Genomic DNA, 22,386 nt, shown 5'->3' on the forward strand with positions numbered 1-22,386 from the left:
TTGCTCCCTTTTTTCAAAAAGTGGTTGTATCGATAACAAAGTTCAGGAAAGTAATCATCTCATCCTCGTGGGTGCAGACCATAATTAAATTTAAGTGAAAGAAGATCTGAAGAATATTAATAAGATGAAGAGGATAACCTTTCTACTAGTTTATGGCCCTCGATGAATCTGCCTCCACAGCATGAGAGTTATGCACAGCCACTGCCTCCACAGCATGAGAGTTATGCGCAGTCACTGCCTCCACAGCATGAGAGTTATGCGCAGCCACTGCCTCCACAGCATGAGAGTTATGCGCAGCCACTGCCTCCACAGCATGAGAGTTATGCACAGCCACTGCCTCCACAGCATGAGAGTTATGCAAAGCCACTGCCTCCACAGCATGAGAGTTATGCACAGCCACTGCCTCCACAGCATGAGAGTTATGCACAGCCACAGCCTCCACAGCATGAGAGTTATGCAAAGCCACTGCCTCCACAGCATGAGAGTTATGCACAGCCACTGCCTCCACAGCATGAGAGTTATGCGCAGTCACTGCCTCCACATCATGAGAGTTATGCACAGTCACTGCCTCCACAGTATGAGAGTTATGCACAGCCACTGCCTCCACAGCATGAGAGTTATGCACAGCCACTGCCTCCACAGCATGAGAGTTATGCACAGCCACTGCCTCCACAGCATGAGAGTTATGCACAGCCACTGTCTCCACAGCATGAGAGTTATGCACAGCCACTGCCTCCACAGCATGAGAGTTATGCACAGCCACTGCCTCCACAGTATGAGAGTTATGCACAGCCACTGCCTCCACAGCATGAGAGTTATGCACAGCCACTGCCTCCACAGCATGAGAGTTATGCGCAGTCACTGCCTCCACGGCATGAGAGTTATGCGCAGCCACTGCCTCCACAGCATGAGAGTTATGCGCAGCCACTGCCTCCACAGCATGAGAGTTATGCGCAGCCACTGCCTCCACAGCATGAGAGTTATGCGCAGTCACTGCCTCCACAGCATGAGAGTTATGCGCAGCCACTGCCTCCACAGCATGAGAGTTATGCACAGCCACTGCCTCCACAGCATGAGAGTTATGCGCAGTCACTGCCTCCACAGCATGAGAGTTATGCACAGCCACTGTCTCCACAGCATGAGAGTTATGCGCAGTCACTGCACAATTGGCGCTTCCTTGCTGCAAATTTGCACTGGCTTCGAACTGATCAGTGTGGAGTGATTCGGCGCGAAGATGCCGTTTCCATGATTCGAAAAGAGCGCAACTCCGAAATACTGTGCATCATGGAAACATAGTGATTGTGTACTAGTGCTTGGTTAGTGTATATTCTTGGTATACCCTTGTGTATTGGCGCTTGTGTAGTGTGTATGTTCTGGTATACCTGTGTGCTTATGTTTGTCTAGTGTATATTTTTGGAATTCCTGTGATCACTAGTGCTTATGATATATATATATATATATATATTTGGGTGTACCCGCTTGTGCTAGTGTAGTGTATATTTTTTGGTATACTTGAGTATTCTAGTAATTGCGTAGTGTATAAATTTTTGTAAAACTGTGGTACTGATTGTGTATAGTGGTTATTGGTGTATATATTCTGGCAGGCCAGTGTGTACTAGTGCTTGATTAGCGTGCATATTTAGGAAAATAATGTGTACTAGCTTGTGTTGTATATGATTGTTTGGACTAGTCATTCTGCGCTATATATATATCTATATATATATATTTTTTTTTTTGGTGTACATGTTTTTATTTTGGTGTATATGTGGAAATATTTTGGTACACCTTTGTGTATAGTGCTTGTTTAGAATGTATGTTTTGGTATATATTTGCATTCAATTACATGTGTTGTGTATATGTTTTGCTATACATGTGTGTACTAATGCTTGGGTAGTGAATATGTTTTGGGATACCTGTGTGTATCGGTGCTTGCGTAGGGCATATATTTTGTTATACATGTGCATGCTACTGTTTGTATAGTGTATATATTTTAGTATTCATGTGTGTACATGTACTTTTGTAGTGCATATATTTTGGCATATCTAAGTTTACTAGTGTTCAATGTATATATATTTTGTATGCCTGTATGTACTGCTGCTTGTGTAATGTATATATTTTAGTATATCTGTGTGTACTCGCTCTTGTGTAGTGTATATATTTTGGTATACCTTTGTGTAGTAGTGCTTTCGTAGTATGTATATTTTGGTATACCTTTGTGTACTAGTGCTTGTGTAGTATGTATATTTTGGTATACCAATGTGTAATAGTGCTTGTGTAGTATTTATGTTTTGGTATATCTGTGTGTACTAATGTTTGTGTAGTGTATATAGTTTAGTATATATGGGTTTACTAGTGCTTGTGTAATCTGTGTATTTTGGCATATTTGTGTGAACTATTGTTTGTGTAGTGTATATATTTTTGTATACCTGTGTGAACTAATGCTTATGTAGTGTATTTATTTTGGTATACTAATGCATAGTAGTGCTTGTGTAGTGTGTATATTTTGGTGTACCTTTGTGTACTAGTGTTTGTGTAATATATATGTTTTCGTCCTAAGCTCTTTAAAGTCAAAAAGCCTACAGGTAATCGCAGCCATCACAAAAACGCCTTAGGTTGGAATCCCTCTCCAAAACTGTTCGAATGTGATACAGTTGAACACTATGTGATTTTGTTTACACTTTCATGCACCCTCATTCGTCGAAATATTTCTACAAATAAACTTCACGCATTCAATAAACTTCAAAAAACCGTTAGCGAACCTCTCAAATTTTTTTTCGAAAATGATTCCAGAAGAAACCTCCGGCGATGTTGTTCTTACGACCTGGCTCTTGCATATTTGGCCATATGGTAGCTTTAAAAAATATATCATTTTTTTGCATCTCAAAGATTACTCGTGTCGCCAAGAAGAAACCTGTTTGAAGCGCTGATCGCATCTCCATGTTCTCATATGTTGGGGCACTCGTATTCAGAGATATGACTGTATACGATGACCATATCATTAGTTATTAACACAACACATGGAATTTATTTGTCATTTTCTATGAGTTCCTCTATTAGGATCACTCTATGTTTAGGCTGCAATTGTGAGGGGATTCAAAGAGTTGAAGGCAGAGTTGGACAGAATTGCTAAAGAATATTTACCAAAACTCAAACTCACAGATCAGCTACAGTTAAAGCAGACGGGTATGAATAACTATAAATGGATATGTTTTCTACCCTCATAAAGGGTTGGATACACTGCATGTCTCCTAATGATGCTAACACCAATTTAGTTAGCAAATGACATTTGGACTCATAGTTTTAGGCTTTGCTGGAAGCTAAATGATTGTAAGGCTAGATATTTGATCGAAGGTAACTCTATTACAGAAGGTTGTAACTTCCTTTGCTATTACCACCTTGCTACCACGAGATAATTAATGTGGAGGACTTTTGGTCAACAGCAATCGAATAGCTTGCCATTTCATTCAATCGAATATTTAAGTGATACAAGCAATGGTTTGCCTTTCTTCTCCTTGCAGATTAACTTACTCAAAATCCTAACAGATTTGCTCAGAAAGTATCAGTACTTGTGATTTCTTACAGGGATATTTAAGATTAAAATTGACGAAACATTCAGATCAAAATATGGTGCCTTTTTGGTGTCTCATAGTTTCAAAGAGACTGACAGAATTAAACAGTGTAACCCGCAACTTGAACACAATGACTGATTTCCACTACATCAACAAAACTAGGTATTCTATGTGCTGAATACACAGTAATAACAAATATAGTAAAATGTTACTCGCTGAAATCTCTCTCACAACGCCTGAATGAGATATGATGCTCGATCTCTCTCAGCTCAGGGTTATTCTTTAATAGTTAGAGTGAAAATGAAACCGGAAACAAATGGGTGATAATATTTTAGATGCTGAAAAAGTTGAAGTTTTGCGAAGTTAATACTGAACCTTAGCTTTTATTATGTAAGTCTAGTAAGCTAAACTTTTTCATGTTAAATTCAACATCTGAGTTATACGTCTGTCTCGAAGGTTAGAAATTCCTATGTACGCACTGCTACTGCACCTGGTGCTTTGTAATGTTACATTTTATTGCGGATCATATCCACTAAATCCACTAAACTAACTGTAGGTAACCATGGTTACTAAGGTTAACATACTCTTTTGTTACCAAATGTTAATATGTACGTATATAAGGTTTTTACGACTTTTACCAGGGTGTGTTTGTATTAGGTAATCACTACAGGTTTTTATACTTCTCTATATGCCGTTTTCACTTTTTGATGTCAACACTGGAACTAATCAAAATCGTATGGCGAGGGTCCACTGTACAGTAGTACAAGTACAGTATGTATACATTTAGCTCAGGTTTTATTCAAAAATATTGATTTCACATAAAGTGTTGAAATAATGTGTCAACAAGTTAAATGATTCATTGTACTGCTGAAGGCCAGGCTTTTGTATCATGGCTACTAGTGTACTGATGGTATAACATGGGTCTATACAGTCCCTTTATCTATTTTTTGGTTAAATTATCTGGTTACTCCAGGGATTAGCTGTTATCAAGTGACATTCAGTGACCATATGATTTAAAGATTAGCTACACATATGCTATCAAAATGATTCCTTGCATTGTCAAGGTGTTTGCAATGTGTTGGTGATGCCTTGTGGATGTATCATTTATTAACAGACATCTCAGTGAATATCAGTAGAGAAAGTAAACTAGTATGTCTGTAATTGGGTGAAATAGTAAATTTTACCATCCTCATTCTACTTAATTAATTTCTAATACATGCTGGTTGCATTCATGATTACCTTTCAATTGATGGGTTCCCTGACAACAAACAGCTTTCCATATATAAACAAACATATTTCCCTGAGTAAATATATACAGATGTCATTTGTATAAATTGGAATCATTTCAGAGCGTGTAATCATAATCATGTAGATCTTTGAGGTAAATCTTTCTTTTGCAATGTAACTTCTCATGCAATTGCCGCCGTCATGTATAAGCCTCCCACCAATTTTTCTGAGGTTATTTGTGGGTTTCAGGAATGCAGCCTGTCTAAGCAACACCCATGATTTTCACAATCATTAATTTAACCCAGCCACAATATTCGTTTACCAAATGTATTCCGTGTGTCTCTCGTTACACTCGTGCTTTGGCCGACTAAAAGGCAATCGGCCAATGAGTGTTCACATAGTTGAGTGGGATGTGGTTTACTCACAGAAGTTTGCAGTACATTAAACCAGTGCCACATCAGCAAGCACAGTTTGTAACACATGCCATTGAGAAGGAAAAATATGACCCCTTGTTTTAATTTAAAGGTTTAGATACGTCGCAAAGCACCGGCGACAGCATCACAGGCTATTAGCGGTGAAATGGGAACCTGTGCACCGAGTACCGCGGGTACTGGTTGCCGGCGGCAACGCAAGAGTTTAGCGCTGTTCTAATCTCGCGATGAGCCATGGGCAAACTCTCCCGAAATGCACTGAAGAGGTGAAGGTCAGCATTATCAAAGCGGAGTGGCGAAATAACATTTTTATGCCGCTATTAGCGATTCTGCTTCATGTAAACATAAACCGCCGAGCGTAGCGTAATTTCGTTGCGCAATATCACTGCAGGTGTCTCGCAATCGATATGGGAACCAGGCTTTATAATACTAACAAGAAAGTTTTTATATGTGCCTAACCTACATGTAAGACAGCTGTGGTAAATTTCTGTGACATTGCGATGTTAACCCTGATTGGTAGAACAGTATTAGTCATTGACTTGGCCTGGTCAATTCTGAACCCAGCCACATTTTACTGTTTAGCTCACATTGATTTCTAAAGGTTGGTTCACACTGTATCACAGTAGGTCTGTGTTAATCCTACACTACATGGTGATCATTTGTTGTAACATTATTCACACTTTCTCTAGCACTTCAGTATTTACATCAACATGAATATTCCCTGACATAATGTTCATATTACACAATGTAGTGGCTGAAGTTATGAAATACTAGTCAGGCAGCAACTATACTGTAGATTACACAATCTGTGACAGTCAATCACTGTTAATGCATAGTGAACAGTGATTGTTGCACATGTTGCAGGCTGTCATAGATTTTTAGCAAAATCTATGGCAACTTTGACAGTTGCAATGTTTTCTGGCATATCATCGTCTACTATGTATGTAATTAACAAACAATCACTGATATAGCAGTCATGGCATACGGTGAAATAGTGTGAACTGGCCTTTATGGATCACTGTATATGCATTTTACTATACAAGTGTACCATATACATTGTAATATAACGTACACTTGTATAGTAAAATACATAGACAGTGATCCATAAAGGCCAGTTATGGCCTTCATCGTATATTATACGATGAAGATTTTCACGCGAGAGGTCACATATACAATGAGGGACAATGATGTACGTGTATATGTGTTTACATGTATAGTAATTGTGAGAGTTTAGAAAGCAGTTTAAATGTTCTGAAGTGTTGAAATTATGGTTCCTACCTAACAAAATTATTTTTTTTAATTTTGAGGTGTTTCCTGTCATATAAGGGTCTGCAACATAACCTTTGGGAAATTGGGTCAATTACTGGGTGTGATGAACTACTCCTTTATGTCTATTATTTAAAGATTGTTCAGTCATAAACCATATTAATAATTAATAACTCTGTGTCTTTGTTGAAAATTGATGGAGAAGTTATTTGGTTTACTAAGACTGATCAGTTAGCCTCAGATCCAGTGATTAAAATATAGATGAGTTTGGTGGTTTTATTGTCAATAATGTGCAGCTAGTGTATTTTATACTTTATGCTACCCAACCAGGTCCTACTGTATGAGCTGCCATCAACATATTCACATAATAATTATCATTGTTACATGGAATGATAGAACACTTTTAGCCATATCAATAGTTAACAGTCTGGTGTTTAGGTGAGAATTAGCTAGGTAAAAAGAGCCAGGTTGGCATGCTTCCAAGTAATCATTATAACAATGCGTATTATTGGACACTGCTGATAGCAGTTGATATTAGTATTATATAACTAATTATTAGTTTATAGTTGTACATCATTGTATGGCATCACTGGCATATTGGCTGACTCTGATTCTTGTTTATTGTGTAAAATAACCTGCGAAGGACTGTGAAGATGATGATAAAACAGGAATCCTGACTTTTATGAGCTAATATCTTTCTTTCAAGTGCAATATTTCTGTGTAAAATATTTAATAACTGTTGCTACACACATGTACACTCTATATTCTACAGGTGAGAGAAGAGATATTGAGTTAGAAGTTATTTCATCTCCTGATATTATCGTTGAAGAACAAAAAGCTCCACCTGTTCAACTCCCCAAGTCCCTCACCAGACTGTCCAGCATACAACTGCCATCCTGTCCCCTCTCCATCTGCCACTATAAGGGTAACACTTATATTGGACTATATGATGACACAGTCAGCATAGTAGACATTGATAATAACATCACCAACAAGTTCATCTCAACCTCCGGTCCAGTAGAGTCTGTCACTTGCTACAAGGACAGGCTCTACACTCTGTCCATTACTAGTCCTCTTACAGTCGGTGTCTACAGCATGGAAGGGGAACTCATCACCAGCTGGGAGCATCCATATCATGACTACTTCTCTGACATGCTGGTGATTATTAAAGACAAGGTTCTTATCGCTGACCCATCCAACAGCAGGATCACTACCTACTCCTTAGATGGTCAAGTTCTACATCATATTCCCTGTCCTCTTCTCACTGATAGCTACTGGGTCACCATGTGCGCCCCTGATAGCTCATCTCTCATCTTATCATCCTTCACACATTCCAAAGTATTTAAGATAGACACGGCCACCCATGAAGTCCTATGGACTCTCACTGAAGTGAAGTACCCTGAAGGGCTGGTCAGCTACGGTGAATATATTCTACTGGCTGCATTCAACAACAATACTGTATACATTATTAATTCTACTACAGGTTAGTTATTAGCATGCTGCAGGGTTATTATAATATGTATTGCTATTATGCAGGAATACATTATAGTTAAATTGTGTACATGGTTATAAGGAAGCATGCCAAATATTTGTACAGTTGAAATATGACTAGCAAAATTGGTTGATAGACTGAGCTCTCGCAAAAGGTAGTCTGAGTTCACATTGTAGGCAAATTTGATTGAAACTGTTTTAAAAAATTATTGATTGGCTCATAACACAAAACTGAAATTTTACAGAATTTGTCATAATTTTTAATGAAAAATAAGATGAAAACTACTAAAGCAGTGAGTTATATTAACAACAAGAAAGTGTGTATCAGTACCTTATCATTATGTAAGATAGCAGTGATGAATTTTATTTTGCTGTAGAAATCCTGTACTCTGTTCTTCCTAATCAAGTACCTATGAGTGCACTTGTGAGTGTACTGTGTGTTATAAAATAGCATTCCCAGCTATTATCACACCTGAGATAAATATAGAGATGCTCGTACCATTCTAGTGGAGGACCTGCTGCCCTGCCCTAGTGTCATTCAATGGCACAGTGGTTATTATTGGTTTATGAGAGAGCCAAGTATCTACAGCTTAGAAGTTTTCCATAAAATTTTGTGTCAGCTTTGGTGGTGCTTCCATGTTTATTTTATGTTTCTATCAAGAAGAGCTGCCTGACAGCAGTGTCCATGTAGAGCTAATATTTATATGTGGAAGTTTGACTGTGTATTTATTATTATATATTGTAGGGAAAATAGTCTCTCAGATGGCACATGATGATATAGCTGGACATGTGTTCTCCTTAGAGGTGTCTGGCTCTACTCTCCTTGTACCTAAATATAGCAGCGATGAGGTCATCTTCTACAAGCTGAACTGTTAATACCAGAGACTACAGTAAATGTCACGAGAATAAAGGTCGTTGTGTAAAGACATGTGGAGAGACATTATTACAAATGACTAGCAGCTGAGTCTCTATTTGAGACTTAACACACTACATAGCCATATGAAAATGCGAGGCGCAACAGAGCTGACTCAAAGGCCAATTCTTCATAGTCTTACGCTCGGCCATATGCTTCTGAGCCATCCACTTCTGTCCCCGTCTCGCTCCCTGGCAGCGCAGCCAACATTCGTAGAGATGCAGCTTTCTCCACTGAGCCGTCATCTACTACGGAGAAATACCACGCTCGGCAGCACCGCGAGGAGATGCAAAGTGGAAGAAAAGACCAAGAGTAGAAAATAAAAACTATAATTAACCAATAATGTTAGTTTTGTTTTTAGGCCTTCCTTAAATTTTGCTTTAGAAGTATTTTATATATGAATAATAAATCAATGTATTAGGTTGCCAGGAGTTGACTGTAGCCTTGCTAAGCCTTGTTGCTGTTTTCATAAAAAAGAGCTCTATATAATGACCCTGGAAAGGAGCCTATGCTGGCAATCTGCCAGATCGACAATAGGACTAGTTGCACGCATTGTCATGGTTTTAATTAGGCTTGAGATGGGAAAGAGAGCTTCGCCATGAACTATTGGACTATTGTTATCATTGCCCCTTTATTTTCACCTATTCTTACAAAGAAATTCAGAAACATAGTTTTAATAGATAAACAATGGATCCAGTTAAGTTATTGCCAGGGCCATGATACAAGTACTAATATAATAATTTCAAGACAATTAGGATAATCGCACTGGAATACTAGGATTTGTCTCCCTGGTCGTACAACCTATTTTATTCTTTAGTATGGATATTTATATGAGAATGTTCTCGGTTGTAATCAAATACACTGTGTATATGCAAGTTTTAGGAATTATTTAAGAGTTTCTTAATCAAAGATGTTATATCTTTCTCTTTTAATGTTGTATCACACTTGAAAATTCAACAATCCAGAAATACATTATCCAATAATGAATACATTGGTTCGCCGATTGCTATTGCCTACCACACCACGACAACTGGGCTGATAGATAGAACCAGGGCATGCTGGCCCTCCAGACTGGTTCCCATATATGCTGCAAGCACATTCGACAGCACTGTATGGCTATCAATGGGGCAATGTAAGACTTTGAGCAGGCTATTTCGGCGGTCAGCGCAAGAGTTCAACTTGCAACTATTGCGACAAGTTGCAAAACAAACTTTCCCAAAATGTACTGTACAAGTGAGGATCATTGTAAAATGGCATGTCGCATGAATGTTTTAAAAGTAATGCTAAAGATTTTAATGAATAAATAATTGCATTGCTAATAAAACTGCATTATTAGCAAAGCAGTTTTATGTAAAGAGAAACCGCCGAGTTCAGCGTCACAAGTTTTTTGCTGTGCAAGATTATCACCAGGCTTAAGCCTGGTTCCTATATCGATTGCGATACTCCGGCGGTAACTTGCGCAGCAAACTTTTGCGACGTTAGGCTCGGAGGCGTATGTTCACATAAAAGATGCATTGCTAAACATAATCGCGTAATCAAATAAAATGTTCGCTAGCCATGTCATTTCTATAATGGTGACCTTCACCCGTAGATCGCATTTCAGGAAGGTTTTGCCAGCAGCCTTTTGCGAAATTTGAACAGCGCAAAACTATTGCGATGCTGCCGGCAACTACCGGTGGTACCCGTACTCGTGTAGAGCTAAGCAAAGGACAGAAGAATTCATTGAGAGCATCAATCAGAGGACATCCACCAAACAACTAACAAGCAAACAACTAACAAGCAAACAACTAACAAGCAAGCAACTAACAAGCAAACAACTAACAAGCCAACAACTAACAAGTAAAAAACTAACAAGCAAACAACTAACAAGCAAATAACTAACAAGCAGACAACTAACAAGCAAATAACTAACAATCAGACAACTAACAAGCAAACAACTAACAAGCAAACAACTAACAAGCAAATAACTAACAAGCAGACAACTAACAAGCGAACAACTAACAAGCAAACAACTAACAAGCAAACAACTAACAAGTAAATAACTAACAAGCAAACAACTAACAAGCAATCAACTAACAAGCAAGCAATAACTAACAAGCAGACAACTAACAAGCAAACAACTAACAAACAAACAACTAACAAGCAAATAACTAACAAGCAGACGCCTAACAAGCAAGCAACTAACAAGCAAGAAACTAACAAGCGAACAACTAACAAACAAACCACTAACAAGCAAACAACTAACAAGCAAACAACTAACAAGCAAATAACTAACAAGCAAACTACTAACAAACAAATAGCTAACAAGCAGACAACTAACAAGCAAACAACTAACAAGCAAACAACTAACAAGCAAATAACTAACAAGTAAAAAACTAACAAGCAAACAACTAACAAGCAAATAACTAACAAGCAGACAACTAACAAGCAAATAACTAACAATCAGACAACTAACAAGCAAACAACTAACAAGCAAACAACTAACAAGCAAATAACTAACAAGCAGACAACTAACAAGCAAACAACTAACAAGCAAACAACTAACAAGCAAACAACTAACAAGTAAATAACTAACAAGCAAACAACTAACAAGCAATCAACTAACAAGCAAGCAATAACTAACAAGCAGACAACTAACAAGCAAACAACTAACAAACAAACAACTAACAAGCAAATAACTAACAAGCAGACAACTAACAAGCAAGCAACTAACAAGCAAGAAACTAACAAGCGAACAACTAACAAACAAACCACTAACAAGCAAACAACTAACAAGCAAACAACTAACAAGCAAATAACTAACAAGCAAACTACTAACAAACAAATAGCTAACAAGCAGACAACTAACAAGCAAACAACTAACAAGCAAACAACTAACAAGCAAATAACTAACAAGTAAAAAACTAACAAGCAAACAACTAACAAGCAAATAACTAACAAGCAGACAACTAACAAGCAAATAACTAACAATCAGACAACTAACAAGCAAACAACTAACAAGCAAACAACTAACAAGCAAATAACTAACAAGCAGACAACTAACAAGCAAACAACTAACAAGCAAACAACTAACAAGCAAACAACTAACAAGTAAATAACTAACAAGCAAACAACTAACAAGCAATCAACTAACAAGCAAGCAATAACTAACAAGCAGACAACTAACAAGCAAACAACTAACAAACAAACAACTAACAAGCAAATAACTAACAAGCAGACAACTAACAAGCAAGCAACTAACAAGCAAGAAACTAACAAGCGAACAACTAACAAACAAACCACTAACAAGCAAACAACTAACAAGCAAACAACTAACAAGCAAATAACTAACAAGCAAACTACTAACAAACAAATAGCTAACAAGCAGACAACTAACAAGCAAACAACTAACAAGCAAACAACTAACAAGCAAACAACTAACAAGCAAACAACTAACAAGCAATCAATTAACATGTAATGAACAGACAAACAATCAAACTAACCAGTAGTTCAATTAAAGCAGTGCTTACAGACAAATCAACTAGCAATGAATAAGAAGATGAGGTCATTAAATAGAGCAATGTTATTGTTATTGTTAACAATAAACTGACTTGAAAAGGACCTCAAAAGTACCCTAGGACACTTTTGTGTTCTTTAGGACAGCCAGTTGTGTTCTGATTGTTGCTTCCGATGAAACAAACAATTTTGTAGCTGCACAATACCATCCACAATGTTTCATGATTTCAGCTCATTTTTTACACTGCTGAATTAGTTGATAATAATATCTAAACTACTTTTGTGCAGATCAAAACTTTGCTGGTTGCATTTCGCACAAATGATTCTCAATTTTAGAAATGTGCACACTCATGCAGCACAACCTTTAGCCTAAAGTGAGTCATTCCATATGCCATCGTGAATATAAACTGTTTTTAAATATGTCAAAGTAAACAATGGACTGTTATTAGCTTGACATGGTTATTAATTATGTCTTTGGTGTTGCTTTAGCATTTTAGCAAAAAACTGAAATGATTTAAAGTTGGAAAATAGACTTTGATATGAACGGAACAATGAAAAGAACTAATTGTTATTGTTGTCACTGAGTCATTACTAATATGACTTTGTAGAATCTTTTTCTATTGGACACTTGATTTTACTGGTTTTTAAATATTATAGAACATCCATGTGGTGGTTGAACGGAGGAGGCGTTCAATTAGAGGTTTTATGGTAAGCAGATGCAAGTCTAGAGAATATAATACCTGTAAAGAGAAGACCTGATAGAGACCGACACACCCTTTGCTAGCCAAACACTCGGAACACACAGAAACTGGAGATGAATCAGAAAGCAAATCATTATAATAGATAGGGCTCCCCATGGGGTGTGGTTAAGACCGCCTCCGCCTCCCCTATTCATACACTTGCTAAAATCCCTGAAACTCGGTACCCCACAATGTCTTTCTGTGAAACTCGTAGAGCTGAAGTTGGCATATGAATGACCCTAAGACTTGATGTTTGCTGAAGCGGAACTTGTGTGGATCAGCTTCATACCCATATTTTGCTTTATTGGCAACTAGCCAACCTACAATCAGATGGTGACCTGGTCATTTTATTAACCTCTATTGAAAGTTGTCACAACATGCTTGATTTACATATCATATTATTCTTATGGTATTTTGACTAGCTTCATTCTATCTGAAAGTTTTGCAATAAGTGGATATAATTATACTTATATATTTACTTACAACTATATTTACTAGCCAAATGCCTGACGACGTTGCACGGGTATTAAAAACCAGCTTACAAACAGGTACAAGTAGTTTAGTTGCCAGCCACTTGCCATTAGCCTGACAAATTGCCAAAAGAAATTTGATTATGCTACTATCGGTAGCACTAAACTTACCAATATAAACCAAGAGAACAAGCTATAGTCACATTGAGCAACAAAGAATGCTATGCCTATATTAATTGACATAACAGCTCATATTGCCTCAAAATTCAATGCATCTCACATAGAGTGAGATGCACACAACGTCTCGCGTTGCTTATTTGGTAAAATATTTGCCTGTTGAAGGGAGGGCTGTGAGATCATATCTAGCATTAAACAGATATTTCATTCCTAGATCTTTATAGCTATAGCTAAACAAACCGACACGCACACACAAGCACACTCACATGCACACACACATACATTCATCTATATATGTATTTTTCACAGTATGTCTGTATATATGCTGGTCTGTTGATCCTCATTCCAGCATTAAAGTCATTGCTTAAGGTCATTAGAACGGTAGATACGAAAAGCCGAACGCACTGAATGACCGAACAGACCGAATATCTTTTGGGAGTTGGCCTCCCTCAGCTATTAGCTATAAATCAATTATGGCCAATTATTATCTATAAATAATATTGATTGCATGTTTCATATAATTATAATAAATATTACTATATATAGAAATAAATATATTCATTTCCAATTGAATAAAAAACAATTTTGGCTAGCTATTTAGCTACTAGTTCACCAATGTTTAACGATACTACTGAACAAATAAAACCTTTTGCTTCTACTATACTAGGCATTTCCCTTTTATCTGTCAAAGGTAAGGCAAGTACTGATTGTACTAGTGACAGCAAAAATACTTCGATTGAATATGTAATATTTTTTATTCACAGCGTGCTTTACTGGCGCGAAAATAAACACAGCCTCTAAAATGTTTCTACGGAATTCATTGAGCTCTTTATTTATAGAAGTTTGAGTTACGCACCCTTATCCTTAAATAGTCACACGAGAGGGCAACTCCAAAAATATTCGGTCTGTTCGGTCATTCAGTGCGTTCGGCTTTTCGTATCTACCGTCATTAGAAGCCTAACCTTACTACCTAGCTTAGTGGAATTTTTCGATGGCAATATGCCATGCTACAAGCTTGAAAGGCACAGTTGTTTGACAAATTTTGAAAACCTTTACGTTGTTTTTTATTGTTTTTCTCCTAATTTATTTCAACTACACAAAACACTTCCCTCATGATATGTAGTTTTAAAGTAAAAATGGGAAACGTTGGTATATGTTAAATACATGTCAATTTGTGATCCAACAACTTTTTTATTACCCGGGCAATGCCGGTTGGTACATCTAGTTTTATATATAGATGCTAGCGGAATGCCAAACATTGCACGAGTCTTTAAAATCAGCATACAAACAGGGACAGGTAATGTGGTTGCCGTCCATTTGCCATTAGCCTAGTCTATAGCCAATGGCCAGTTGGGGCGTGTACTAATAACACCGCAAGAGCAAGCATTATATGACATTGTGCCATGCAGAGCGGTATACAAATTTTACCCAAATAGCAGCATAAGTCACCCAATGAATCATTCAATCTCGCTTAGCTTGATTGGGACAATATTGGCTTAGAAAATGGGAGGATCTAAGATCAAATTCAGCATGAAACAAATAATTCAATCCTAAATTTTAATAACTATATCTCAAACACTGACACACACACGCACGCACGCACGCACATACACACACACACACATACCCACAAACTTCGAGATTTCTACACCTGCAGTTACAGTGAATTGCTTTCAAAACAGTAATAATTTTATCAGTTACCTGAGAATTGACACAAAGAACTTAGCAAACACTAAACCATATTCTTTTAAGGCAAGTATTCAATCATCATAGCAAAGTGTTTAGCCATCTTTAAATTAGTCATGAAGATCTCAGGCTATAGTGCTGATGCCAGTGCTGATGCTTATCTGTTTAGCTGCTGTCGATAGCCCCCATCCGACTTGGTATTCTCCAATATAGATCAAAGCTACTGTAGTTCCTGTAATACTGTCAGAGGTAGGCGATCAGAAAATATTGAAAATAGATTTAAAGAGTCTGAGAGGACATGCTATAAAAACCCACAAATGACAAGTGGAACTTTTATTTGTCAGGCAAAATCACTGCGTATATAAAATGTTAAACCATAACTGCCACGAACAACTTTTATCGTATTTACTAAGTAAATCAGACATGCTGATTCCGATTTTGTAATTAAAATAAAGATTAGGCCACTAACTTTCAGAGTAATAAAGGATTTTTTATAGCGTTTTAATATCGGTCTCGAAAACAACACGATCGGCATAACAAGCTCCGCCCATAAATACTTGACGTAACCTAGCTTTTTAGGAACAGAAATTACGTAGAGATGTTTAGACCGATTTAGAATAATAGAGATGGGTGTTTTAAAATCTATTAATATCTAAATCCAGCTTTAAAAATAATATCAGTCTTTTCTGAAAGGTAGATGAGCTATTTAGCATTGCATATTTAAAAAGCGCGATAACAACGCCAGCTCGTGATAAAACCGCGCTTTTTGAGCTCGTTTTTCTCGGCGTCCAGCCCATTTAAACGTCATGTAACAAGCTGCGAGCAATTTTAAATAGTTTATATCCCTTTCATGAAAAACTGAAACTATTTTACAGGCTGGATTTAGATAATAATGGGTTTTAAGACACCCATCTCTATTATTCTAAATCGGACTAAACTTTCCTAACTTCCGTTTCTGAAAAAGCTAGGTTTCGTCACATATTTATGGGCGGAGCTTGTAATGCCGATTGTGTTGTTTTCGAAACGGATATTGAAACGCTTTAAAAAAGCCTAAATGACTTTGAAGGTTAGTGGACTAATCTTTATTTTGAGTACAAAATCGGAATCAGCGTGTCTGATTTACCTAGTAAATACAATAAAAGTTGTTCGTGACAGTTATGGTTTAAAGTCAGCAATTACATTTGTTCTGAACCTTAAGTTTTATCTGATCGGTGGCTGGTTGAAATTACTGAATAGCAACTGTAGAATCGAGTGCACCTAACACTGTTGGTAGCCTGTTTCTGGCAATGCTTCTTGCTTTGGGCATGATAATGATCTCATTTGCCCAACCAAACAACTACCTCAAAAAAGTTGAGTGAAAAGATAACTCCAAAGGTAGAATAACCAATGTGTAACATAAAAAGGAAACTTGATCAGGTAGTAAACTATAATTACTGAGCCCTACTTTACTAGGGAGATGAAAAACTCAGGTGCAAAAATTTGGTCTTTTGCAGCACATAACGCTTCTACATGTATGTGCATATTTATAGTAGTACCTGCACCGCTTGTCTCCGTAATTGGTGACGCCTTTATACATGTAACTAGTCCACATAGTGAAAGTGGTACCTACAAAACTCATCTATACTTGCTTGTGACTTCCACATACATAGGAAAAATCAAAATATTTTTGAATTGGCACTTGTGAAGGCTGCCTGTGTATTTGACTACTGGACTAGTGACATTTACCAAGCTCATCAACCTTTTAATAGTGAAACCTGCAGAGCTTGTCTGTGTATTTCTTTAGTGAGAGCAGCCAGTACAAAGTTTACTCTTATAGCTATACTCTGGCAGTCCAATACTCTGTGAAAGACTGTCAGGTGTAAAACCCTCATGTAGAGTTGTTAAAAGATGCTTGGAGATGGTAGACTGGCACATGTGTTAGCAACCTGGTTTATCAAGCTGAAGGTGATGAGTTCAAATCTCAGGCCCTGGACTTTTTTCTAAACTTTCAACTGAGGCTTTACAAGAATGGACACTGATATTATTATGGTGAAGACTAACACTCTGACAGTCTGGTGTGCCATGATATATCCTCATCTGTAGTAATTAAATGAAAAACTATCCCATAGCAAGACAGTAGGTTGTCATAGGTGGCGGGGCGTTGGTCTACCAAGCCAGAAGCTGCTAGTTCAAATACTGTAGACAGTAATATATTTTCCTGAATTTTCCTGAGTGGTATCATACGGATGAAAAATCAAAAATCTTACATTGCCAACAATATAATCAATAATATATTATTATAAATAATGAAAGATTTTTGTAGAGAGAGAGAGTGCAATCATAGCAGCAAGTACAAGTAACGATATTTTGATGAACGGAAATACAATTAGTAGAGCATTTCTTTGATTGTCTAATAAGGTGAGTGGTGGAAAAAGAATTATAAAATAAATCTGAAACCACAACAATTGAAAATAGAACAGAAAAGTACAAATAACTTATTAACCTGAATTAGGGCTCACATAACAAATAATCATTTAAACGGAGTGACCATGTCAAAAAGTCTAAAAAGTATTCCGTCTACATAAATCATACGAATCATTACACACTTCACAACTCCATCAACTTTTGCATACCTTGTGACTTTCTAATTGTAAGTCATTTTATACACGATTTACCAAAAGAAAGGTGACGAGCATGTGTTAAAAAGCTACGGAATAACCAGAAGTATCGTGACTGTCTCGCCTTTGTTGCACTTCTCAAGGTCAAACATAATGTTTTGTTAACGGGTCAATAACCAAGCTATGAAAGATCACCTTACAGGTACCTGCCCACTCATAAACTCATAGAATCTCCCATACCCACATTTGTTTACATAATCATTGACAAGCACGGCTTCACCGATTGCTGTGACATCATCATCAGTGGACTGTATTCGTTGATCAGCTGTAGCAGAGGCAGTGATGCAGGTCAACAGACCATGTCAGAGTTTAGAGTTTCAACTTGCCCTGCCAGAAGACAGCCTATAAAAGAGTAAACATTGTAAATAACCAGAGGCAACTACTAGAGCAGCAATTACTGTAGCTCACAGCACACGACAGCTTAAATCTTTACTACATCATCTTTACTAGGTAAATCAGACACACGGATTTCTCTTTTGTACTCAAAATAAAGATTGGTCCATTAATTTTCAAAGTCATCAAGGCTTTTTACAGCGTTTTAATGTCTCCCAGACAACACAATCGACGCAACAAGCTACGCCCATAAATATGGGACGTTTTTAGGAACGGAAGTTCCTAAAAACGTTCCTGACACAGCTTTGTGACCTAGCCTAGCTTTTTAGGGACGGAAGTTGGTGATGTTTAGTTTGATCTAGAATTATAGATATGAGTGTTTTAAAACCCAATAATCTCTAAACTCCGCCTTCAAAATAATCTCAATCTTTTCTAAAAGGTAGATAGGCTATTTAACATTGCTTGTAGCTTGTTAAATGATGTTTAATAGTCTGAAGGTCTAGATAAATGAGCTCAAAGAGCCTTATTTTATTATAAGCTAGAGTTGTTAATGGATCAATTGTAAGCTAGGCTATGCCATAAAAATAACGATCTGTGCTAAAGGTATCTCGGCATTGTCATGTTGACGGTGGTCGTCGATTATTGAACCATGAATTGATGTCATTGATGAAGCATCGGGGAAACGCCGAGCAAGTTTGCAGTTGACAAACTTTCCCAATGCTTCGTCGATCATTGGCAACCGCCTTTCAAATGTGAACTATTTCAGCGATGGTAATTCACGGTAGTGGATAGCGTGATCTATTCATATCCATTTATGATTGTCGCTGTGGGACTACATTTTGATTCACACATGCTAAAACGGAGAGGTTTCTTCGCAAAAAATTAAAAAGATAAATGTCATGGAGTATTTCCTGATGCAAACGTGGATAGGTTTGTGATAATGTGAACACGGTTATCATTGACAATCGCTGAAGTATTGTGGCGCAAACACCAAGACCCGGCGATGTAGTGTGAACCAGCCTTCAATAGCCACCGCCTTCCAAATGACATCGTTTTAGAGACAAAATGCAAATTAGTCTCGAAACTGTTTGTAATTCTTTTACCGAGGCAATAAATATGAAAAATAGTGTAACCCTAGTGACCAGCATAGTTGACTTGCTATTTGCTATACTCGGGATGGTGGCAGTTATGGTTTGAACTAGTTGACTGTGAAAATAATGAGTACGGTTTATATATGCTGTATTCCTGTAACTCAAAGATAACCTCAAAAGTTTGGTGTGAGGCTTATACATACAGCATTTTCATGAAGATTTACGGTACCGAAAGAAGATTTACCTCAATGATTTACACAAGGATCTACCAAATGAATTATTCTGATTACTTTTAAATGATACCAATTGACATTAATGACTTCTGTATAAATTTACTCAGAAAAATATGTTTGTACACATATGAAAAGCTGTTTGTGTCAAGGAAGCCCTATTGTCTTCATCGGCCGAAAGCTAATCATGAATACAACCAGCGTGTATTGGAAATGAATAAGGTATAATGGAAATGGTAAAATTTATTATTTCATCCATATACAGACATGCCAGTTATTTTTCTACCTATTTGGACAAATGTAGTCATTTGTAGTTATCTAATGCAAACACACCCATTAAAATCATCAAAATTCGATAAACATGCTATGCTGTACGTGGTAGGCCTATATTGAAAGTAAAACAAAATACTGAGTTAATCTTAGTTACAATAGTTACCTACAGTAACGTTTGTGTATTTAGTGATTAATGTCTGCAATATTTATTTTTCATCTGCAATAAAATGTAACATTGTAATGTACCATGTTCAGTGGCAGCAGTACATACCATACATAGTTCTTACATTCAAGACAGACGTATAACATAGATGTTGAATTTAACTTAAATCAGTTCAGCTTACTAAACACATACACAATACTAAGTTTTAATATGTATTTTACTAAACTTTAACTTTTTCATTGGCCATATATTTATCTCCTAACTGTACCCAGTATCATTTCCAGTATAACTTATGACGAATAATGCAGAAATGAGGGAGAGAAGTGATGCATTCGACGAATAGCATTCTATATCTTGCAATAACATAATAGCATTTAATATATGATTTTGTACTTCAGAATTAACTAGTAAGAACTGCTAGCTGAAGTTGAATATTTAGGTATTGAAATTCATGCAACACCAAAACTCTCCTCAACAGAAAAGTAAATTATTAGCATCGTTGCCAAAGAAATTAAACAAAAAAACATGAAATTAAAGGAAACAAGGAAATTGCTAAGATGGTGCTAAAACAGATGAAAGTAATGATATGATACATAATTAACTCACACTGTCAATATTTGCTGCCTTATGTCATGATTCTCAATATCCTCGACTGGGTGGAACTGATCAGCCACAGTAAAATGAGCTGTATAAAGAGATGCAGAACATATCAGTTCATCACCTAAAATGGAAGGACTGTAATATTTACAGTGAGCTTAAAGTATAAATGCGTTAGACCAATAAAGGCAAGATATGAAAAAAACGGAACATATAATATTGCATTAATTTGGTGTATTCATGGTACATGTGCATTGATACATGACCTAGTAACTCTTTATTATAAAAAATAGAAATTATAGGTCGGCCATTAAGTACACTGCTTATTTCAAGTGTTTGTGAAAACCAATCAAAATTAATTACTAGGTGCATAATTTATGCTTCCCTAATTGGAAACATATATACAGATGTAGCCACTTTAATTATGAGCTAACACTCACTAAGTAGTTAAACCTTAACTGCCACATTCCTGAGTAGAGGTCTGTCAAACAGCAAATCAACTATGCTGATCACTCTGCTCACACTATTTTTCATATTTATTGCTTCAATAAGAACCATTCCAAACAGTTTAGAGACTATTTTGCATTTTGTCCCACAAACGATGTCATTTAGAACGGGTTGCTATTAATGGCTATAGTTCATTTAGAGGCGTAACCTAGCATACAATTGACCTGTTTCCAATGTTAGCTTATGATAAAATCGTAGTTTTTTCAGTTATCTTTTCTTGTCATCCAACCCATAAAACATCATGTAACAAGCTACAAGCAATATTAAATATCTTATCTACCTTTTAGGAAAGACTGAGATTATAATACAGGCTGAAATTAGAAAAGAATGGGTTACAAGACACCCATTTCGATAGAGTCATTTAATCGCATTCTCTTATTTGCCGTGTCATGGGTCAACCGTCTTTCAAATAGTCTTAGAACACAATTATATATTGGTAAAGTTTCCATCGAATGCATTACCTGTGCCGTACGTGAACTGCTGCTCATGCAACCAACAGTTATACAACTCCGCTAAACAATATCAAAGTTTAGCGTAAAAGCTAGTTCCGTTCAATTCCCTACAACCAAACAGGCAAACTGCTAAACTTTAATCTCGAGAGTAAGTTTTGTTGATACAACGCGGCAAAAAAAACTGACCAATGGCTGGGACAAAAAAACATCATGTCTGAAACAACAAGACATCATAAAGAGAAACTATTGAATACGAGGGACATGGTAACCCAGGAGCGTGCTGTTTTTATATGTATTATAGTTATATAGCCTTTGACTACAACCTAACCCTATAATAAAACCACATATAAAGATAAAGTTTTTATAACAAACTATTAGTAATTTTCTAACCATTGAACTTAAAACCCCTGGAATGGCAAGAGGTCATTCGCGAGTACGGAAATCCGGTCGACGCCATTATCAGTTAATGTTCAAGTTAATTCCATTGTGTTCAATGTGAGAAAGAAATCTAATTTCAGATTTAACAGCTATGGAAGGTCAGGAATACACTGCTCAATCAAAGGAACAGACTACTAAGATTACTACTAATAATTTATGTACGAAAGATAAGGGTGTAGG

The 22,386-nt window shown here is 36.8% G+C and overlaps 1 protein-coding gene and 1 pseudogene across 1 annotated transcript; both read left to right on the plus strand.

The window, feature by feature from the left end:
• Positions 1–22,386, plus strand: part of LOC137397228 (cyclin-dependent kinase-like 1) — a 485,333-nt pseudogene that overhangs the window by 251,737 nt on the left and 211,210 nt on the right.
• On the plus strand, positions 163–1,296 carry LOC137397224 (bile salt-activated lipase-like). Its single transcript, XM_068083514.1, has one exon. It carries the CDS (start codon positions 163–165, stop codon positions 1,294–1,296), a length of 1,134 nt encoding a protein of 377 aa, XP_067939615.1.

This window comes from Watersipora subatra, chromosome 5 (genome assembly GCF_963576615.1).
Source record: "Watersipora subatra chromosome 5, tzWatSuba1.1, whole genome shotgun sequence".
Classification (NCBI taxonomy): Eukaryota; Metazoa; Bryozoa; class Gymnolaemata; order Cheilostomatida; family Watersiporidae; genus Watersipora; species Watersipora subatra.